A 22633-nucleotide genomic window follows, 5' to 3' on the forward strand; every position below is an offset into this window, starting at 1 on the left:
GCAATTGGTGTTACACCAGGGGAAGCTGTAATTGGATCCTGCCATAATTCATTGGCCCACTTTTCAATTCTTCCCTCTTTCATGTAGGACAGTGAGATATGTGGCAACAGACTGATACATCCTGGACAGTGTTTGTCAGTGGATATTCATCACCTGCTGCTCTGTACTTCAATGGAGAGGTGAGGCCACAGGTTTCTGACCTCTGGGTTCATTGGGGAAAATGGTGACCCCCCCCCCCACCCCTCCTGCCACCTCTTTGAAAAGAGACACACCAGCACTGACCTGGAAGATGTTGAGATTTCAATCCAACAGTCCTGTCAGATGTGACCCTAAAAGATGACTTCACATGACTTTAAAACACTTTGAAGTGGCCTGAACTTGTAGTTGATATCAGCCATCTGAAGCCAGAATTCCTGAAGAGCATCTCTGTGAATCCATTCTCTCCGCTGGTGCTCTTATATGATAGAGAACGATCTGTATTATTTAAAGGCAAGCTTGCCAGAGTTGCAAGTCTATCCTAATGGACTCAGTCCTGCGTGTGACCAGCTCATTAGTTATACATGTGACAAACCAGGTCTCAAGCAACTGTGGAGGAAGCTGGCAGGAGAGAACATGACAACACTGCTCTTTTAAAGTCTAAGCATAAACAGAAAAATGCATTCATGTACACATGCTTACAACAGAGAAAATATGAACAAAAATCTTGTAGAAATCATCACAACAATAGACTAAGAAGCATCAGAACTATCTAGGGGCTGCTCCACTGAGCTTCAGCATCTCCACCCATCCATTAAATCCTAGTGTTCTGTTCTATTGATCTGTTTGTCAGAAACATAGCTGACTTTACAGAAGCCTTGCAGTAAATCCTGTCTTCTCTCTGAGACAATGACAAAGCAGTTTTTGTCGCATACTGTTGTGTATCTTGTCAAAGAATCTGAAACTCCACATGCCAAATGACAGGCGTATGTTCTGGGAAGAAAAAAACATACATATATGCACAAACATACATACAAAACCCAGGCAGGAAAAGATGCACACACTGTATAAACACCTCCACACATCTAACTACTACCTTAGTCATTGCCTCTGCCACTCACCTGCCAGTCGACCCTCTCGTACAGGCTTGCTGAGCATGTCTAGGGCTTTGGAGGTGGAGGACCTGATGTGGTCACTGAAGGACCTCTGCAGCAGCAGCAGCCTCATAGAGCGAGACATGCTGATAAGCATCCACCTAAACTTTGCTATGTCAGACTCCTACCTTGTCCCTGCACCTGTTCCTGATCAGGTCAATTTCTGTACGTTTGTCTCTTGTCAATTCCACTTCTTTCTACTATTCTTTTAACTTTAACTATATCTATGGCAAAGCATCATATCATTTTTTTCAAACATTCTACATCTATCTGGCTCTCTGTCCTCTCTAGTGCTCTGATTACTGCCTCCTTCTCTTTCTGCCTCCGTTCTGTTCGAGTCTGGACTGTACACTCCCGTCTGCTGCAGCAAGCATCAGTGCGGTAGCTGCTGGGACACATCCAGCCAGTGCTGCAATGCTCTCATATTCTATTCTGCCAGTGTGTGTGCGTATATGTGTGTGTAAGTGTGAGTAAGTGCTTTCTGACAGAAGCTCGAGTGCTCTCTGTGAATATCTGAATGGTTTCAAGTCACGACTAGTATTTCATCTCACGTCTTTTATTTGATTTTTTTTTCTGCCTCTCTTGTTTGTCACCTTCCTCTTCACATCCACTCTGTTTACACCTGCCCTTCCCTGTCTAGACACAGAGAGCATCAATGCCAGTTATATAAGCCATGGCCAAAGCAGCGTGCTTGTTATGAAGTTCCACCTGTCCTTGTCAACAAGCAGCTAAAGACATCTCATAACTAAGATGAGATACGAGATAATAAACAGATGCACTTGACTCACTCAGACAGAGCTGCAGGACAATTAAATGATTGCCAGTAATAGTTTATCAAAAGGACAGCAAGATGTAAGAGTGAAATGATATTGGGGCTTTAACCTGCTCTTAGTTCTCATGCACCACAGAAACCTGTTATTACCACAGCTAAAGATCCCTTTCCTAAGCAGCTCCGCCCATGACATGACTTTACTGTAAATATATTATTGACAAACACACATATAAACTTGAGCTCAAGTAAATACTATTGGTTACTGAGAAATGTGCATGTACTGTACACCTTATGTAAGAAAACTTAAGCTAATGAGATGGAAAAAAAAACCCCACAATGGAATCCATTACTTACACTGCAGCTGAGTTGATCGGATAATGCCGATTTAGCTTCTTTTGAGCAAGCACAGCTCACTTGTAACTGTGAGAAAACTTAGTCATTGGCTCCTGAATGAAAACAACCAACCAGACACCTTCGTAGCTGTAGTCATACATATATAGGAATGCACCTTCCAATTAAGTTAAAACATTTTTTTAAATTTCTATATCATTTAACATTTTGTGCTTTTAAGCCTTCTTTATGTCAGTTTACTGTTTTTGGCTTTATACTCAAATACTTTTATTCAGTCTTACTGCTTTTATTATGGTCATTTCCAGCTACAACAGGAAGCCATCTTCAGCTACAGCTACAGCAGACAAGAGAAATGTAGTGACTCACCAGTGGTCACAGTGAATCATTTAGCAGCCCAAAAACCACATATTTTCCTCTGGAGTTGGTGGAAACACAAGAGATAGCTAAAAGGAGAGCGAATGTGTGATTTACATTCGGAGAGACGACTACAAATTAACACTAATGACTGCTGGATGAGTAAATAAAATTTGTATAGCACATGCAAGGATAATTGTTTGATTTATTGTTCTGCAAATAGCCCCCAAACATTATTTCCCTGCATTTTAGTTCAATAAAAATATATTTATCACAATTTAATTGAACTTAAAAATACTATAAATCTGTGTGCGTCTTTTACACTCATTAAGCTCATATGTTTGTGACAAGTTTAGGTTACACATTACCTGAGTGAGTGGATATTTGTAGTGTGCGGGCTGCCCTTCATTACATTCCACACTAAGCTCACACTTCAGCAAAATCAGCCAGTTGTGCTGATTGCTGCAGCAAGTGAAGGTAATGTACCCAGCATTGGCTTATTGCAGTCTGCTGATAGCATTGTGCTCATCACGGCCAATTGACTTTACGGTCACCCAAGGTTTACTGGGACTGATAAGGCCAGATTCCAGCGTCTTTACTTTTTTCACAACCTTTTAGTCGGTGCTTTTGCAACTGTGGAATGACCTCTTAAACAACATTGTAAAAGGGGATTAGGAGGCGATACAGAAAAACAAACCTTCTATAAACGTATCACATTTTTCCCATTCTCGCTCACACACCTGGTCAGCTCACATGCCATAGGAATCCAATTTTTGTTTTTCATGCAAGTATGCGAGTGTGTGCTCAATCCGAGACGCTCGAATGCGAACCTTCTGGGTCAGTATTGGTATCACAACAACATATCGATGTGCTTTCCTTCTCTGTCGCCCGTATACCTGCAATAAGGGGGCGATACACAGACTGTAACCTGGATATGAGGGAAAATGTCCTGAAGGTGGGAGGGAGGGGACAGCGAAAACAATGGAGGCCTCATACTGCAGGAAGGAAAAGTCTTGCCAAGTGCCCCCTCTGTCAAACAAGTGTACAGCGTGCCAGGAGTATGTACCTCCACCTAAACTCCACAGAGCAGAGGCAGGACAGGGTTACATGCCAACATACTGACCCAGAAATGGAGACAGGGAAGTCCAGAGAGAGAGAGAGAGAGAGAGAGAGAGAGAGAGAGAGAGACAGAGAGACAGAGAGATAGAGAGATAGAGAGATAGAGAGTGAGGGAGAAGGGTGGGGGGGGGGGACTGGGAGGACTTCAAACAGTGTATATAAACAGAATGTGAGAGTCTCCAATCAAAATGTCTGAAAAACAATGGGCTTCTCAAACACAGACAAAAATGTGTCTGTTAGTTGAAGCATGTACACATGGGTGTGCCCGAGTGTGACTGTAATTGTGTGCAAGTCCCTTTGATGTGACCACCAGCTTGAGGTCTCCTTCTGCTATCAAACACACACTCCCTCACGCTGCCTGTCCTACTTTCCTACAACTCCACTCTCGCCATCTGACACCTCACCACCTCATGTGCCTATTTGCACCAGATAATTCAAGGTTTAAAAATGACGTTTCCAGCAAGATATACGACAACCTGAAACCGCACGATATCGTAACAGAAAATATCTGATATATACTGCAGTATTTCCCGCCAACTGGTATCTCTGTCTCCTTCATGTTGCAGACAACCTTTCTCCCTGACAACCAAACAAGGGGAATAAACCAGCCAGGGAGTGACAGAGCCTGCTGAGCCAGGGCTGATTCATTAGTCTGAAGACAGCACGGGTATCTCACACCATCATCACTGGGAGATTTACAATCCCCTGGTGAAGGATGAAAGTTCTGGCTGCAGCATTTCAGATGAACAATAGATTTAAAGAGGTATAAACATGAGAGTATCGAGAGGGACCTGCAGAAAAAAACCACTCATTTCTTACTTAGTTACCTTCCAACATCTTCTTCTTAGACAAAGGTATTTGTGGCAAAACAGAGCAAAACAATTACAAAGCTTTGAAACCTCATATTGCCAAGTATTGTGTCCATAAACAATTTGGCATCTGACCATTTAGATCCAGAGTCAACATCTAGTGCAACTGCAGAAAGTAGTTTGTCTTTAACGTAGCCAGGCAGAATAAACAGTGTGAGTGTGGACGTCTGGATGTTCTTTTCTTTAGCATGACAAAAACCTTTCCCTAACCTTAACTTGGTGTTGACGTATCTTTACCATAATTTACTTGCCATTACCCGATCAAACCATGCTGTTGCCATATGCAGATATTGCCATTCTCCAAAATGAGAATTTTGGACATAAAGTCTGATTGTCATTGCACGAGATTGGAGGTTTGGTAGAAACCTCCAATATCAAATTATTATTTTTTTTTTCAAATGTATAGCACATCCTGCTCACAACAACAGCAAAAAGACAAACAATACTGTAAACATATCAGCTGGAAATAAAAGTTAAATCCATGCAAGAAGAATCAGTTATATAATCTTCTACCTATAACTTCTACCATAAAATAAACATGTAGTTTCTCTCCATCCATACAGTGACAGTTACACACCAGGGTTTCATATGCAAAGGAAAAGCATGATGGCCTATTTTCTATAAAAAGCAACACATCATTTTCATGTGCCGTGGATAATGCATCAGACAGCAATCTGTTTAAAAGCTAAACTCACAATCGTGACACAATGCTTCTTCAGGCTTCTTTCTTTAGGACAGGGGAGACTTTTGTTATTGTAACTCAGGGAGTTCAGCGAGCTGAGTTCCTGTTGTAAATTCCCCTTCATGCCGCGGTTTCCTGTTCAGAGTACCACAGCTAAGGAGATGGATGCCCAAAGAGAGAGCTCTCTGAACTTTGCCTCAAATAAACTAGTGATACTTTTGTTTCTAAGTTACACTTTTACAGTCTTCGAAAAAATATTTCAAGAGCAAGACAATTATTGTCATTCAGGATGATTCAAGAGGCTATCTGACTCAACAGCCCAACAAAACAACATGTATAAACATCGAACCTTTTCCAAACGCTTTCAAGTTCAAAACCATCAAATACATCCATGCATGATATAGGCTTGTAAATATATAGTCCTTTTAACATGAACTGTGATGTGTAAAAAAATAAATCATATCATGTAAATAACAACAATATAAAAGGTGGCGGTATTGCTGCTTAACACAGGTTGCCACCTGCCCCTGTGTGTGGTCTGCGGTCACTACTGCCTATCAAATTCATGTCAGAGGAGATGACAGTTCAGGGTGAGACACTCTACCTTCACCCGAAAAGAATTCTCTCTTCGGTGTGAGAGTTTTTTGGGTTCGGTATAAAAGATTGGTATGTCAATTAAGCCCAAAAAGCAGCAAACGGTTGTTGTTCGTCCACCCTTGCTTCCATCAATCTGAAATTTTACCATGGTAGAGAGACTAAGTCGTTGCTAGGGTACTTGTCCCAAAACAGTAAAAGTTACATTGAGATCTTACTCGTGTTGTTAAAGCTTTGTTATCATGGCATTGGATTTGACATTACTTTCTCTGTTAGGAAGCATCAAAGAAGCAGGCATACAGCTCATCTAACTGTGTTTGAGTCAACAGATAATAAAAGAAAAGCAGAAATAGAAATATTTACTTTCAAGGGAAACAGTTAAGACATCTGTAGATGTATTCTGAGATAGAAACTGGATGAACTCCAGTTTGTTACAGTACCGTTCTCCACACAGGAAACAAGGGAGAGTGTGTCAAATGGGAGGAGAGGGGACAACTCCAGCATACTATATTTGTATGAGATTTTATTCAAGGAAGACTTCAATATCGTGAGAAATAAACCTCCTTGCATTTTTTACCAGAGTTAGATGAGAGGATCAAGTCTTTAAATCCGTATACTGAATATATAGCTAGAAATAGCGGGTGGAGACATCAGGTGAAAGGAAGCAGCCAAAAGGATAATTTATACACTAACATTTATTTTGCGTAAGGATTTTAAAAATTTAAATTAAATAAAATGAAACGTTGATAGATCATTTTTACCAACGAAGTTTTCCTTCAATCCAGTCTAAGCTAAGCAAACTAATAACGAAACTGACAGAAACAGAAAACTCTCAATATGAAAAAATAAACTATTTACTGTGACAGCACACTAGTGTTGTTCTTTTAAGAGAGTGGATGCACCATCAGTGGGGATTTTTAAAAGTGTATAATAGTGTATGATTAATTGTGGAATCCCCAGAGGTCACTGCTCGGGTTAGGTTTCGTTTTGTCTTTCAAAGAAAGAAACCCAGCTGCATTTAAAAACAGCTTTAACTACCAGTAACATGACTGGAGTTCTAAGTAGGAGAGAAAGTGACGAACATGGAAACAAAGGATACAAGAGAAAAGGAGACAAAAAAAGAAAGAGCCAGACAGAAATAGCGAGACGAGTTAGTCACAGAAATCACCAACATTCGAATGTCAGGGAGCTCCTCCCATACAGGATCCCACCGAGGATACGACATCACATCCAGTTTTCCCAGATTTCCTTTCACCCACCTGAAGCCGAGGCAAGGGAGGCTGGGAGTCCAGGTAAAAGGACAGTCTCTAACTTTGCGGTGGGTCGGAGGCCATTATTGTGTTGTGTATTTCCACTGGTTTATATTTAGAATGAGCGAGGCACAGCATGGCGACTCTAAACTCAACTACAATCAAGGACAAAAACAGACGGACCGTTCTTGGAAACAGGAATCTCTGAAGTGTAGTGTTGACAAGCTCAAATGGTAAGAGAGAGTGAGAAAGAGGGACACAGAGACAGTTAGATACTCAATAGTCTATATTCTTACAATGCATACATAAGTTCAAACATTGACGCACTGATACCAGCCAGCTAATGAAATTTGCACACAACCAGTGTCAGGTGCTGCCAAGATCATTTAACAGATCATAATCAGATCTAAAACTGGACCAACGAAGGTTGAGCTCATGTGTGTTAAAGTAATAATCTCAAATAATCTAATAAAGGTCTAACATAAGGGCACCAGCGCTCTTACATTGACCTCAATAGCAGTTCGTGAAACGTACTTTTTTAATATCAATTCTATGAAATCCATTTGAGGAAAAAGAAAATGACATTACACATTATAGTACCAACCCAGATTGATGTCTGTAGCTACAATTTATTGATATCCTCTATTTGCGTCCAATGGAAGCTATCGCTAAATGCTCCAATGTTTGCCCATGTTCACTAAACTCCTCCCATGGGATTAGTAGCCTACATGCTAGTGAGCTGGCTGCGCATGGAGAAGTCTACAGTTATTGCAGATCTCACAACTCAAAAATAAGTTTACGAGCGAAATAAGGCGTTTAAATGTAAGAAATACCAAAGTTGATGCCAAAGTTGAACCTGTGTACGGTGTTGGCTCAGTATTTAAAATGTATTTAAAATGAAAATGTGTTGATGTGGATGTAGCCTAGGTATCAACATTTGGGTACCAAATGACACGGCATTTCTTGATGGTAATTTAGTTGTTGCCATAATAGTATCAAAATTCGGTATCCAGCCCTACACAGTGGTGATTGAGACTGTGGTCCACTGATAAAAACCCCTCTTGCATTTGTAGTATTACAAACTGAACAAACAGGGTGTTCATGATGACATTTCCAGCATCGAGTACAAAATCAACACAATAATTTGTCCACCAAAAACGAGATCATTTCAAATGAATATGAACCCCTTTCCTCCTTTTTTCTCTCACATCTTAATCCTTCTTTTGTTGTGTTTTCACTCACACAAAGTAAACCAGTCAACTTCCTGGATAAAAGGATGCGAGGTCAAAGAACTAAACAAGCTGCCTTCTGAAGATAAACAGACCAATTTGGAGACTTGTCTTTAAATTTCCTCCACATGCTGTAAATCTGCCTCCTGCATGAAAATCGTGGCAATGAATAAGTAAACAAAATGAAAATTGATTTGTTTTGTGCTCTTTACATCTAATTTAATGTTTCTTTGATTTCAACAACATTACTTAAACATCACATCTCTCATCCCGTCACATTCATAATCTCTTTAGCCCCATCCAACCAAAGATAACGATGGTCACGCAAACTTGTAGCATGACTGTCCTTATCATCTTCTGATGGTATGATTTATGTCTCCTCATGTCATTCCAGTGCACTGGTGCTCTGCAGGCTGTGCAAAGATGGGGCTGTTAGTGGCATCACAGGAATTGTAACTCCTGTAGCAGCACATTGTCTCTGTATAAAGGAAAACCGTAACACTGACTTCTAAGGTACACCGAGCGCCGCAGGGAGGTCATCAACGGTGCCATTACAGAGCGCGGGCTGTGGAAACTTCTTGTTGACCACTGGTGTGCTTCCGCTGCCACAGAGATAGTAAAATTAACCATGAATGAGCTGTCTTTCATGGCAGTGCAGCAGGAGCCTTTAGGGCCTGGTGTGTGATGTAACACTGTCACAAATGTGTCATTCCCAGGGGCTTAAATGATGGTGATACGGAGGGGCTTTGAAGTGTCACAATGAACACTGGGCTTTGTGCTCCCCCAAAACTCTGCCAACTCCCAGCGTACCCCCATCCCCCCTCCAGTCCTGGGTTCCATCACACAGACGCAGAGATGGAGGTTACATAACTCGCTTACTGGGAGTCCGAATGATTTAAATGAAGAAAAATGACCAGGAATGTCTGACCCCTTTGAAGCTGGCTCTGTGGATTTTTGGCAGCTTTAGCCTTCTTGTAAAAAACAAAATTGTATGTATGTAGATAACATACACACACACTGGGACAAACATGCTGACAGCTTCTGCACATTTCCCATGAAAGGTTCTCAGACAGTTGCGGTAATTAGAGAGAGAGACAGAGCAAGCGTGAGTGAGGACTCCCATCAGGCTTTGAGACAGCGGGGGGGCGATATGAAAGCGTCGTCCGCACGTTGAGCCACCTCTCTGGTATTGTTTACCAGCAGACTGTCGACAGGGGGGTGTTTAATGAACACCGCTCCCCTGCTGTCTGTCTTAAAGTAGGTCTGTATAGCCATAGTTTCCTGATGACCATTATCAGCAGACTGCTGGCAGAGAGGTCAGAGCCAGAATGGGCAGAGCAGTCACTACAGATTTAGTTTGTTCTTTGGATCGATTAATAATAATGTGTACAAAGTGGATGACGGCAAGCATAGCAAAGTAATGCCATAAGATGTCAATACAAAGAAGCCTGTTCATCAGGGAAAGTCTTGAGGATTGATACCTGTGAGACTGATAATGGACGACACAAATCAAAGGGAGAAAAACTCCAAGGACATCCATTTGGATGGTTTTACGTATGTCAGGCATTACATGTTTTTTAACGAAACTTTCTTTTAACACAGAGGAAGGTGAAATGAGGGCAAAATGTAAATAAGAGAAATGTTCAAAAGTTTTGGGCACCAGAATTGACATCCAGTCTCGCTCTTATCTTACAAAGGTGACAGGCTTGATGTTTTAGTAGATGAGTCTTGGTTGTTATCTACATTCACGTCCAGTGTCTCATTGAACCAGAGCCTGTCCTCCTCCACTCAACCACTCCCTCCATCTCCTCCCAGTCTTCTGTGGCCCCATGATGTGTGCACTGCAAAAGGTTATCAATCAGAAATTGTCTTCTCACACACCAGCCAAGGACCAGATGCCCCCCCCCCTCCTCCACACACACACACACCAACTCTCATGACAAAAAAACATAAGCAAAACCTAAATGCTATCAGAGTGCCAAGATTCTCACCTTGCCAGCCATAAACTAAACACATGAGAATGAAGAAAGACAGCAGGAACTTACCGGCTTTTTCTTTTTCGGGAACAACAGAGGTGCTCTGTGAAGGAGAAGAGAAAAAAAAGATTATAGCTCAGAGAACTTTGTTATGATGCATTTTCATGATATTTGATGCCATGCAGTGATTCATTCTCAGAAAGTAAAATCCCTCCTTTTCTAGCACTCTTTAAACATTCAACAAGGTGCTTCTTTCATGAAATGTGGAAGATTAAACTATCAAGGAACAGTATTCATCATTTTATGATGTCATGATGACGGCATATTTGATCCCTTTGTGTTTTCTCCCTTATTCTATGGACAAATACTGATTTAAGAAACAGAATCTACACAAGATCAAATAAAATTCACTGGATAATTTTTAAATCAGTACGCTTATTCCTGAGCTTATATTCCATTTATCATATACACTGAGCTCGTCGAACAAAAGCGAGCAGCTAAATGTTAGCTCAGGGGCTAGCCCCTAGCATCGGTGTGTGAACAAAGTGAACCAGAGAGCGGTTAGTTTACACGGTGGCCCAAAGTTGCTGGTGTTCCACTAACAGAGAATAAATTCTTATGTTTAAAGTCGCAACTGACCTGTAAAAGTTTTACTTTTTGCTAACAGCCTTCTGTTGCCCAAAAGCCACATCATATCAACACCAAAACCAAAAAGGTGCTTCAGAATAAAAAAGTGTAGTTCCGCCTTGATTCAGTTCATCATAACAGCACTTTATTTACATTTATTCTAAAAACACAGTACTTTATTTAACAGGTTGAAAACTTCTATATTGACCTACTGACCCCTAAATGCAGTGTACGGTTACACCAATATCACAATCGAACAAAGGAACACCAGAGACTCATAGACATCAGGAATGTGGCTGCTAAAACTTCATGTGCATACTTTTCTGATGTGCACACATTTTAAGAAACGGTCACCACAGATAAAGAACTCACCAGAGACGTCTGAACAAATATCACATCATTACAAGTTAGAGTCAACACACTCTCCTCTGAGTCAATGTTGATTCAGCTCTCATGCCGGTAGTCTGGTGAGACATTACCGATAAAATGACAACATAATTTTTTAGCATAGGGGACTCCCATCATTCTGCACACTTAATATTTCCTTTTTTGGGGTTTGTTGCAGGTTTTTTGAAAATACTGCTGCATCAACACGGGGGTCTATGTCAGTCTATAAGTCTGTGTGTGTGTGTGTGTGTGTGTGTGTGTGTGTGTGTGTGTGTGTGTGTGTGTGTGTGTGTGTGTGTGTGTGTGTGTGTGTGTGTGTGTGTGTGGAGGGCAGCAGTCAGTTGGAATGCAAAGGTCTTTCTGGCCACTGACTTTTGACCTTGGGGTCCCTGGCTGATCTCCACACCCTGAACTGTTTTAATCCACACTCCCCTAGAAGAGATCAGACCGGGTGAGAAGGATAATTCTTAGACTTCACTCTCTTTGTCCACCTTTTATTCTGTGTGCAAAAAATGCCAATATAAACCTGTCCTCCCGATACTTCAATTAATTTGTATTTTCCTCTCGGGCATAATTAAAGCGCTTTAACGGTGTCCTGCTGAGACTACTCTGACCTTTTCCACTTCACCCTAAAATGCCTAAAATGACATACCCATATTAAAATGGCTGTGGCTGCTCAACCACACAGAGAATATGCATGAATAAGGTCTTTCCAGAAAGAACTCAGAAGTCAGTTAACAAACATGTTTACATTCTAAAAAGCTATCAACGGCTTTGTCTGTAAACTTGAAAACTTTTCGGTTATAAACAAACTAACGAAGACCACAATCCTAAAGGACACACGGGAACCAAATGTTATTCTGAGTCACTGAAAGTATCGTTCCCTCATCAATGAGGGCTAAACTGCTCACGGCCTAGCTTCCAACTGTTCCAAATTATTTTGGGATATCTTTCCACAAGCATTAGGTTAGGTTAGGTAGTTACTTTATTAATCCCCAAGGGGAAATTTTTTAACAATTACATAACATAACAATATCCAGAATTGCACAATAACTACCTTTAAACTGGGGGTTAGTTGGCTTGGCCGTGTGTATGTCTGGCATTATGTATTCAACGGGCCAGCGAAGAAATGTCTCACCAGACACCAGATTTGAAAACTCTGTATACTGTGAAAATGGTATGGGTTTAATTAGCACTAATAATGATGTGTTTAATCAGCATTTGTGTGAACTTATTTTACAAGGGCTTAAATATAACGGACATTCATCTATATGTAAAAGTCCTACACTATAGTAACTATAAAATCTGATTCACTCATAGTGTATCATTTCTATAACACACCTACTGTATGTTTGGGAAACATGCTCCTTTACAGATATACAAAATCACAAATCTTCTCCGCTAACACATAAATTGTAATTTATACCAATTTGGCATCATCACTAATATAATTATTGACCTGACAGTAAAATCTTATCTACACACCTTGCATGAGGTATTATTTTGACATTGAGGTAATACTTTTTACTGGCATTACAAATATCTTGCTGTGGATTTCTATTATTTCCTCATTTCTGTCCACTCTGACTAAACACTAACCTTTACAAATCAACTCAAAGACTTGCAGCTCTGGGGGATTTCTTATTTTTATTAATTGTACAAGTGTGATAAGCAGGAAAGACTTTAAAATGACAGCACGACTTTCATTATTATTCACTTTTACTTTCACAATCATACTGTGGAGTACGTTCAAATAAAAGAGAGAAACCTGATTAATTGTGAAAAAGCAAAAATGTGATAAGCCCTCTGCTTCTCAAATATCAAGGGGTCTTATGTTTTATGAACAAGCACCTCAGGTATGCCACGGTCTGGTGAGAATGAATACAAAGGCTGCTCTCATAGATGAGTTTGTTTTTGCTAACGTGTTGGTAGATCAACGCTGGATAAATGTTGTCTTGGTCCCAATCTGCCTTTCTCACATTTTTCCAAAGCCGGCAGGTGAGCTGTCTGCACGCATACTTTATATAACATCCACACAGCTCTAGCACAAGACCTGGGTCTGGTGAGATGTGTTTATAAGCATGTGTGTATATGTATACATGTATTTAAGTATGTGCATATTGTGGGGGCAAAAACACAATTTAGTCATGTTTTAGAGACAATGCTGGTAGAACTCCCTCTGTGGATAAATATCTTTTTACAATTTATTGCTGAATAATGACCCTAAAAAAGATACAAGGGAGAAGCCGAAGCCAAAGACTCCCACTCACTCCTCTATCACTAAATCACCAGCACAAACAGAACAACAACAGTGAGGTGAAATCAGAGACAGATTTATATTCAGCTGCTGTTTCAGCTGTTGCACAGCAAGTAATATTAGCTCTGCTTTTTCAGCCACAGCAGTGTAGTCGCTGCATTCCCCTGAGTGCAAAACACCGTGAACGGTATGAGATTCTCTCAAGACAACACCGACAAACTGCTTTCATGCTTTGCTTTGTTCTCAGTTGAAAATACATTATCACTATTGGCAAACAGGTCAGATCTAGTGTATTTTTTCACAATACACTTTTACAAGCAATTTCAGTTAAGAGATCACTATTGGTTTTTGTTTTCATTTCACCTCATTCAATTAAAATGAGTGTGTTTTAGTTTATTAAATATGATTTGCCTTTTTATGTATTTTTCCTAGTGTCAACACATAATAAAAGTACAAAACCAGCACTTTATTGACCTTATTTCTGTGTAGCAAAATAATTTGTCAAACTTTTATTGTCAAAAATCGAAAAACACGAGTGAGCCGAACTGTTGTATTGACTGTATTCACTACAATGAACATGGATACTGTAGTTTATTCCAGGGCAGTTCTACACACACACACACACACACACACACACACACACACACACACACACACACACACACACACACACACACACACACACACACACACACACACACACACACACACACACACACACACACACACACACACACACACACACACACACACACACTGCTGCTATAAATCTTCAGTTTGCCAAATGTATAATAAGATGAAGAAAGTCCTTGAACAATCTATTCACGCAGTGACTGGCTCTGGTAATACCAGGTTAAGAATGAATGGGCTTGGGTCTGATCATTATAGAGATTAAATGCATTTCTGGTTTTGTTCCTTGAGGATAATTGCCAGTAAAATAATTCTCAGCTAAAACCAGCCTTGCCTTTTAATTCTGCTGTGATACATACAAATATAGCGTCACACTGTGTGCCATCTTTAAACAGCACAGCATCAGTTCATGTGTGGATTCCTATCAAAGATTACCTACTTGAAATTGCACCACAGTGGTGTTTAAAACCCCGATATTTAGTCATTTCTTCAACACGCAACTCTAAAAAGACTGGCCTTGAATAATGGAATCAGTATGGGAGGTCTGTGTGGCTTCTCTGCTCAGCAGTAACAAGACATTTCAGTTCACCAGTGTGCACCCTTCCTATTGTATAAACACCACACCATGGGTTCCTTTCAATGACCCATGAAGTCACTTACACACGGTCTAAATCTCACCTTCACACAATGTCGTGTTTTCCCTCATAATAGCAATTACAGATTAATAAATTGGGGTAAGCGACCACAGACAATAACAAGAATGTGAATGAATGGGTACTAGTAAGTGCCAGTGTTTTCACAGCACCACGGTCACATATTTTCTTGATGTTTGCCTGCGCTCCCCCTGGCATGCCACAGTGCAGGTTGTCCAGGTCGTGTCAAGTGTCCACTGGGGAGCTGTAGGCTGCAGAGCACACAAGCGTCAGCTGCCTCATTTACTGCCACTAATTTACTGGAAGTGGCTTGTGTTGGGGCATGGGGAGGGGGGGGGATGGTATGTGCTTGTGTGTGCCAGCATGTGTGTCTGCATGATTATCCACAGTAGGGTTATTATTGTCATTACTGTAGCTAGCAGTTAAGTAAAGTAGTTTTGTCAACAAAGATCTTGGAAGAAAAACTGAGTGTTTTCTAGGTATTTCAACTACTTTGATTGCAGAACTTTGACAAAGCAAACTGATAATCCAGCTCAAGTGTTGCATTTCTGATGGTATTATAAGTGTTGACAAGTGAAAATTAACAAGTACATTTCTTGAAGTTTTTACTCTATCTGTGCCAATATTATATCAGAATTGAAATAAGCTTTTATACCTTACTTTGACAAATATTTTTTTTACCAAACCCCATTCATCAATTTAATCAACAGGTCAACGTTCCTAAATATTTGTCACTGAACAAGCAGCTGTATGAGAGCTTTGTCTGAAAAGAATAGTATCAATTCCGCATTATTTTCACAACCCCCCCACCCCCATATCCAGTTTTCCAAGTTATAAACAATAAACTATCTAAACCCTATCAGACATGTTAGTTTTATTATTGAATAAAAAAAAAAGTTGTATTCAGAGAAAAGAAAAGTTCAAATCTGACCAGATAAAAATGAGAACTTTTGGTTCTTGGCAGTTTTTTTTTTTTTAAACCTGGTGCCATGGAAACATGGTGGTTTGTATTTTAAGAAATAATTTACGATCAATCCCCAGAACTAGTAACATATATTATTTTGTTTTCCAGAAATGGCCCCTGCACTGTGTGTGGCAATATGTACATGCTTTTCCGTGTGAACGAGTAAGTCAGAGATGTTAAGCAAGCCATTGGCATGTGGCTCTTGCACAACAAACCCAAGGAGTCTACCAAGCCTGTTTCAACCCCACCACCAGCCTCTCATCACCACCCCCATGTCCAGCACTGCAGCTGTAGTACGTGTGTGTGTGTGTGTGTGTGTGTGTGTGTGTGTGTGTGTGTGTGTGTGTGTGTGTGTGTGTGTGTGTGTGTGTGTGTGTGTGTGACCACCCATGGTCTGTGCAGGCCAAGGATTAGGGGGCTCAGACTAACCCAAACCTTTTTCTCCACCACTTAAAGCAAAAGGCAAAATTGGTGCAGATGGCTTATGGTCAGGTAAGCTAGCGTCTCCAGCACAAGATGTGTGTGAGGAGAGACGTGTGCGAGTGTACGTGCACGCCCGTCCAGGACCCTTGGAGATGTTATCTGGAGCTCATTTCTGTTTTTTTGACTGGCATGAATGTGCTCTTTCTGCCCTGCATTTACAAAGGAATTTATTTTCCATGCTCTGTCGACCCAGGAGTGCACGTGTGCTGGGAAACGTGGGAAACAATTTCATTTTAGCCTTCTTCTTGAGGAAAAGTCAAACCCCCCACCCATCATACTTTCTCATTTTTCCCCTGCATCCCCCTTCCACATTTTAATAGTCTCCATATGTCACACTTGGAGTGTGTCAACAGGAAGTGATATGGTGACTTGGAGTGTGTCAACAGGAAGTGATATGGTGACTTGGTGTAATGATGCGTTGGAACATTTCCTGCAGAAAATGTATATTTGGCTCCAGATGTTGCATTTAACAGCTTTTCGAAAAGAAAACATCTGTTAACGAAATTTGGTGATGCTTGAAAATGTCTCTTACCTTTATTGACATGTATTACACTAAAAGCACAGGTCAAATCTATAGCAGGGAAAAGTGCACACTCAATCTTTAGTTGTGTTCGGAAGTTCATGATTTTACCATACACTCTGTGTACACACAATGTGACTGACAACTGAGACCTTGTTCCCTAATTCAACCTTGAGTCCCGAGTCATGTTCTCTATCGGGTGATGTCAACAGAGAGAGTCTGAGATGCACACACAGATTTGTCATTGTTTACACGAGTAAGGCAGAGGGACGGGCTTCTGGTTTTGGGCGTGTTCTGGGGGGATGTAGTGCACGACCCCTGGAGCATAAACTGTGAACTGGCTCTTAGAATCCAACACTGGACAAGACTATAATTCTTGACTTGTCAGTAATGGCAGACAAACTGGTCATTACCACACTCCACTTCTCAGGTCATTCTTACACGTAGGTCATCTTTTTCCATGTACAGATATAAATAGGACTGCACACCGAACTTGGATACTTGTATGGCAGCAACCACATTGCCTTGACAACATAAAGTATTAAAAATGCCTTGTCAATCAGTACTACATTTTGATACCTAGGCAACATCCACACTAAGTTTTCCTTTTAAAACGCATAACTTTTACTCACTATCCACCGGACTAAATCTCATCAGCGTCAGTGCCAGTGACGCCAAATACAAAATGAGACATCTGCTATTTTGAAGTCATTTGGGTTAAGAGAAAAAAAGAAAAAAGGATGACGTGGAGCAAAGGTAGGCAGCTTAATGTCAGTGTGTTGAGAGAAGAAATAACCACACTAAAGGCCGATGTATGAAAATGAAGAGAATATGCTGATGCAATTTGTTTCCCCTCTTGTGGTTCTCTAAATAAAACAGTTTTAGCCAGACAAAGGAGCTCAGTAGCCCACAGAAATATATCAAACTCTTAAATAGGTAATTAATCAACCCATGAATCCGACAAAAATGGGTTGTTTGTTTAGTGAATGTGTTACTGAGTAGCTCCATAAATGGTTCGAAAAATGAAGGATGAATAGCACTTCAATCCTTGCTTAAACCACGAAACAGTTTTATTCACATCGTTCCCCCTCGCTACACTCATTAAGAGACAAAATGTGTCACCTGTTCCTGTGCGCCGCGTTGAATTTGTGGCTTACGGAGCAAAGTTAATAGGGATAAGCTTCAGATCCCAACTGCAACAACAATGCGAGGCTGTGGATTAGCTGCTGACATTTGGGCGAAAGCAGAGAGTGGGTTAACAAGAAGGATTAGACAGTCGTCTGCAGAAGACTGTGGTGGCCCCGTAGCAGGACTGTGGCAGAAACATTGCTTACTGACTTAGCAGCAGGACGAGTGGGCGACACCTTCCTGGGTCACAGTTTTGTAACATCTATGAAGAATGCATACCCTACTTAACTATGCACTATACAGGACATTTCCTTCAGCCAAACCAGGTCAGTGGAGCCTCGCTGCGTGACCTAAATATAAACTCTGCACAGGTACATTTTGCGCCACAAGATATTTGGCTATAAATACAAAATAAACACACTTAATGAGACGAACAAATTCCTTCATCCAGACATGAAACCTGAGGGCGGAGATGATTGATTGAGCAAGACACTCAAGTGTATTTTGACTGAGTTGATGTAACTTCAAGGCAATCATGAATGAGGACGCACGTTCAAAACAAAAATGTGAACACATGCTTGAGCCGAATTAAAACCTTAAACCACACGCCTGAATAAATGTGGCTGCACCTGGTGTTACAGTGCATTCCTGCGTACATATGTGCGCGTGTTCTATGCGTTTCTAAGAGTGCATTCAGTTTGTTTGTTCCTTCTCTGATTTATGGCGCTTCATTATCAGCAGGCTGCAGGGGTGTTTCCAGATGCTTGCATTTTCCAGTCATCCTGAAGATTTACTGTCAACAAGTACCATCATCGAGCAACTATTCCCTGTGCTTTTTTACTGTCTCCTTTACGTAATGGATTAACGTTCTGCTTCATTGACTCAGTGGATGCCTTTAATACAAGCAGCTAGTACTCATCAGCAAAACATACCGGAGTGATGATTTAATGTTGGATGTAGAAGTATGATTCATTTAAGTAAAAAAAAAAAAATGAAAAAAAGAAACGAAATCCATATGGAGACGATAAATCACTGGTGATTAAGTTGATGTCATTTAGGCGCCGTGCCACAGTATGTTGTAATAAAAACAAAGAGAGTTGCCATTGAGCACAGGGTGTGAACTCAGATTTATGTGATATTTCACGTACACAAAGATGTTAAAAAAAATTTTTTTTAAAAACTCTGTGAAATGATTAAGCGCATAATAGCTCAAATACATTTCGACCAAATGTTCGGTATGCACACCGCATCAGGCTGATACATGTGGGCGCTGTCAATAAATGTAATGATGGAAGAGTTTGGCTCTGCATTCTGTTCGATTTTAATTTCTGTGTTCTATGTTAATCCAGTGTATCTTTCTCTCGTCTGCTGGAGTGCTTTATGCAGCGGCCATAGCCTTGAATCGACAGGAAAAACAAGATTTCCTTGTGGGGGTTGAGTTTATTTTCTACATCCTGCTCCAACCATAAGCCTTTTCTTTTTTCTTACCCTCTTTTTGTAAATCCCAGTGGGTCTGTGCTTCTCCCCTTGTTACAGCTGTGCTCAGCAGAGGAGTGACCTTGGGGACAATGACACTACACAAAGCGGCTAGCTTGGCCATGACCACCACTGGCAGCCCGTGTCAGACTGAATGGTGGTTGCTTTCATAGCTCGCTGACTCATTATGGCCTACTACAGTCTTTAAATCAACTATGTGGGTGGAATTTAGGCAAACATATCTGTGCTTGTGGCACGTTGTGTTGACTATTGAACAGGGATAGGAGTGAGACAGAGTGGGAGCAAATGTAAAAAAATAAAAATAAAAGGCAGTGAAAGTAGCAGAAAAGTACATCTTTTATCTGACTGAGACATCGAGAAGGTGTAGTTTCGATGAAGGATGTTTGGGGACTGTGAGGCTGCCAAACCGGAACACGGAGGAAGGACAGAGCAGAGATCTGCTAGTGACCTTAGCACGCAAACCACAGGCACGTCTATTGTCCAAATGGACCGCAGACAGATAAAGAACTATATTCATACATAATCTACTGACAGGGAATAAAGTCTTCCCGTCATTCTGAAATAAAAATATCTCTCAATCAATCATTCCCCCCCGCCCCCGAAAACATCCCTGGACCGGATTGGAAGTTTGGTACTTCCAGGATTCACTGGCAGCGAAACCACCAGAGGAGGTGACAGGAGCTGTATTTGGAGTCTGTTGCTGCGGTGACAGAATACAGATCCAAACAATGGGGTTAAAGGGTGCCCTTTTAAGGAATGTTTACCAAAGACGGAGAGGATGAAGGCTGGTACGGGGCAGCACCTTCGCTGTCACCATATGCACGTCATACAAAACACCCCCCCGTGCTAAATTTAACAGACCGCCACGGGCTTTGTTCAGGAGCTTCTTGATGTCTTCAGGGGCTTCTGATCATATGTCTTGCTGCCGGGAACAGCCAGCACAGAAGGTGACTGATATGTTGTTTCCGACTGTAACATTCAGAGGAAGGTGGTCAGCTGTCTCCACCCGCCTCTGTGGCTTGGCACATCCTCCGCTGCTACGGGGCTCTAAAAATAGAGTCGCACAACAAATGGCTCACAAACTGTGCACGGCTTCATTTGGTAACGACAGATTACACTTACGGTGTGCACAAATTAATGATGGCTAGACTAATAAATATGCCAGTGCTTCAAAGGCTAAATATATACATATATTTTTTTAGGTAAAAGCATTTAAAAATGAACTAAAATTATCAACACAATGTAAAGGAGCAGTTTTGAAGTTATGTCAGTTACGCCCCAAGAATTTTTGTCCACGGGAGTTAGCACGCTAACCAGCGAGCCTCGGCTCGTCCCGTCTTGTAATACTCAGATATTGCTAAAAACGCAAAAAGGCAAGCGATAATGTAAACTAGAGGCTTAACTACTTGCCTTTTTTTTTCTCCCATCGATCCACCGCTAGGTCATTACAATATAACTTTATTATCATCAGTTACAAAAAAAAAAAGAAGAAAGGGACCAAAGTCAGACATACGGCACCTTTGATGATTAAAATCACTGAAGCTAGAACAAACTCCATAAAGAATATATTCAAGGTAGAGAAGCAAACCCTTCTGTGTGGGAAAGTAAACAAGAGACAACTAGCAACTGTTGATTTGCTTCAGTAATTGTTTTGCTGCAAAAGTTGCCACCGCTCGATGGTTTGAGATTGTGCAGCATTAATATTTTAAACTTTCTACTGTCTTTGTATAACGGGACTGTAAACGAAAATGCCTTTGGATTTTAGACAGTTGGAGAAAACGAGATGTGAAGATGTCAGCTTGACCTTTGAAATACTGCCTGACATTTTTTGGGTCTATTTTCTGACTTTTTTTTCAAACCAAATAATGAAAAAAAATGAATCGGGTTAAAACGATAAGTACATTAAACAATAATGAAAATAATCATGAGCTGCAGCCATCGATACATACGCATACAGCTACATCAACTGACCCACATCAGTCTATAAAGCAAATAAAACCCACCTGTTGCAACACAACAATTCAGGCCAAACGACAGTGCAAGACACCTGCCACACTAAGCTGGTAATAGAAACCTGCCAACGAAAACACTCCGAGTAAAGAATAGCAGCTCCAGCACAAGAAAAAAACAAAACAAAACAAAAAAAACACCTGCTGTGGCACAACATCCTCTAGTCTCGATGTTATCTCCACATTTGATGCAACTTTAACAGCCACCTGCTGAAGGCTAACAATAGCCACCAGCTAAGCCAGCAAGGAGCCAGGAATGTACTCGCAGGAACCCAATGGCTTATCCACGACAGTGAGCGCACGACACTGTGAAGGCCGAGTGAACGTCCACCCGTCGCAAACATACCGAACGACCACGTGGCACCACTTCGCATTCATCACGGGTACATAAAAGACAGAAGCACGAGGGCGTGCTTGGTGCAATCGCAGCGAAGTGTTGCTCTGCGTGTCCGGATGAAGATGGAAGGAATGCAAATGCGAAATGATAAACACTTCGTGATTCACAGGGAACTCTAGAAGTAGAACCGCTGTCGAAACGCGCACGCGCGCGCACGGTGCCAGTCTTCTGCAGACGTTTAACAAGACAGACGAGACAGTCACATTTCTTTCCCCTAACTTTCTAGATCGGCATTATTTGGAGATCCACATCTGGTGGTGATCCAGATTTCATAGAGCTCTAGTTCTTATAGTAGGACATAATGAAGTGGATAAATTCACAGTGCAATAATGTGACTGTGCGCATATTTTACTTCCTCATATTTAAGATTTCAAAATTTGACCCTCACACTGGTCTTCCGCATGATCCTATTTACCGGAGTACTTTATATGCAGTGCAGTGTCAAGGTCATGTTGCAATTGATCTTCTTGACTTCTTATTGTGTATGGTTGCAATTTCTGTGTATATGCTACACCATTGTTTGCTAATAAGATATATGTTGTTTGCTGTAGCCTGTGTAAACATGGAAATGCCTTTTTGACAGGACTGATGTCGAGATACATTAGAGGCAATACATTTAGGCCTGTTTAAACAATTGTGAACATTGACAGTGCAACGTTTACTTAAAGTGTATGACTTAATTGTTTGGATCTGTCTATTTACTGAGTATGGGGTGAATAAAATAATGAGGGAATCTTCTAATTTAATGTAATCCT

General features: G+C 41.0%; 1 protein-coding gene across 3 annotated transcripts in view; it reads right to left on the reverse strand.

The window, feature by feature from the left end:
* Window positions 1-22633, reverse strand: part of dlc1 (DLC1 Rho GTPase activating protein) — an 80426-nt gene that overhangs the window by 45619 nt on the left and 12174 nt on the right. For 2 of the 3 annotated variants that reach the window (XM_069697518.1, XM_069697519.1), the window contains one exon: window positions 10396-10429. In XM_069697518.1, the coding sequence (XP_069553619.1) occupies window positions 10396-10429 (34 nt within the window). Of the gene's footprint in view, window positions 1-1097; window positions 1504-10395; window positions 10430-22633 lie in introns of those variants that run through there. The other variant, XM_069697520.1, reaches the window with a different exon arrangement.

Source organism: Brachyistius frenatus, unplaced genomic scaffold (assembly GCF_029030835.1).
Source record: "Brachyistius frenatus isolate BFR_SWC_R1_liver_20210118 unplaced genomic scaffold, ASM2903083v1 Contig_23, whole genome shotgun sequence".
In the NCBI taxonomy this organism is placed as follows: domain Eukaryota; kingdom Metazoa; phylum Chordata; class Actinopteri; family Embiotocidae; genus Brachyistius; species Brachyistius frenatus.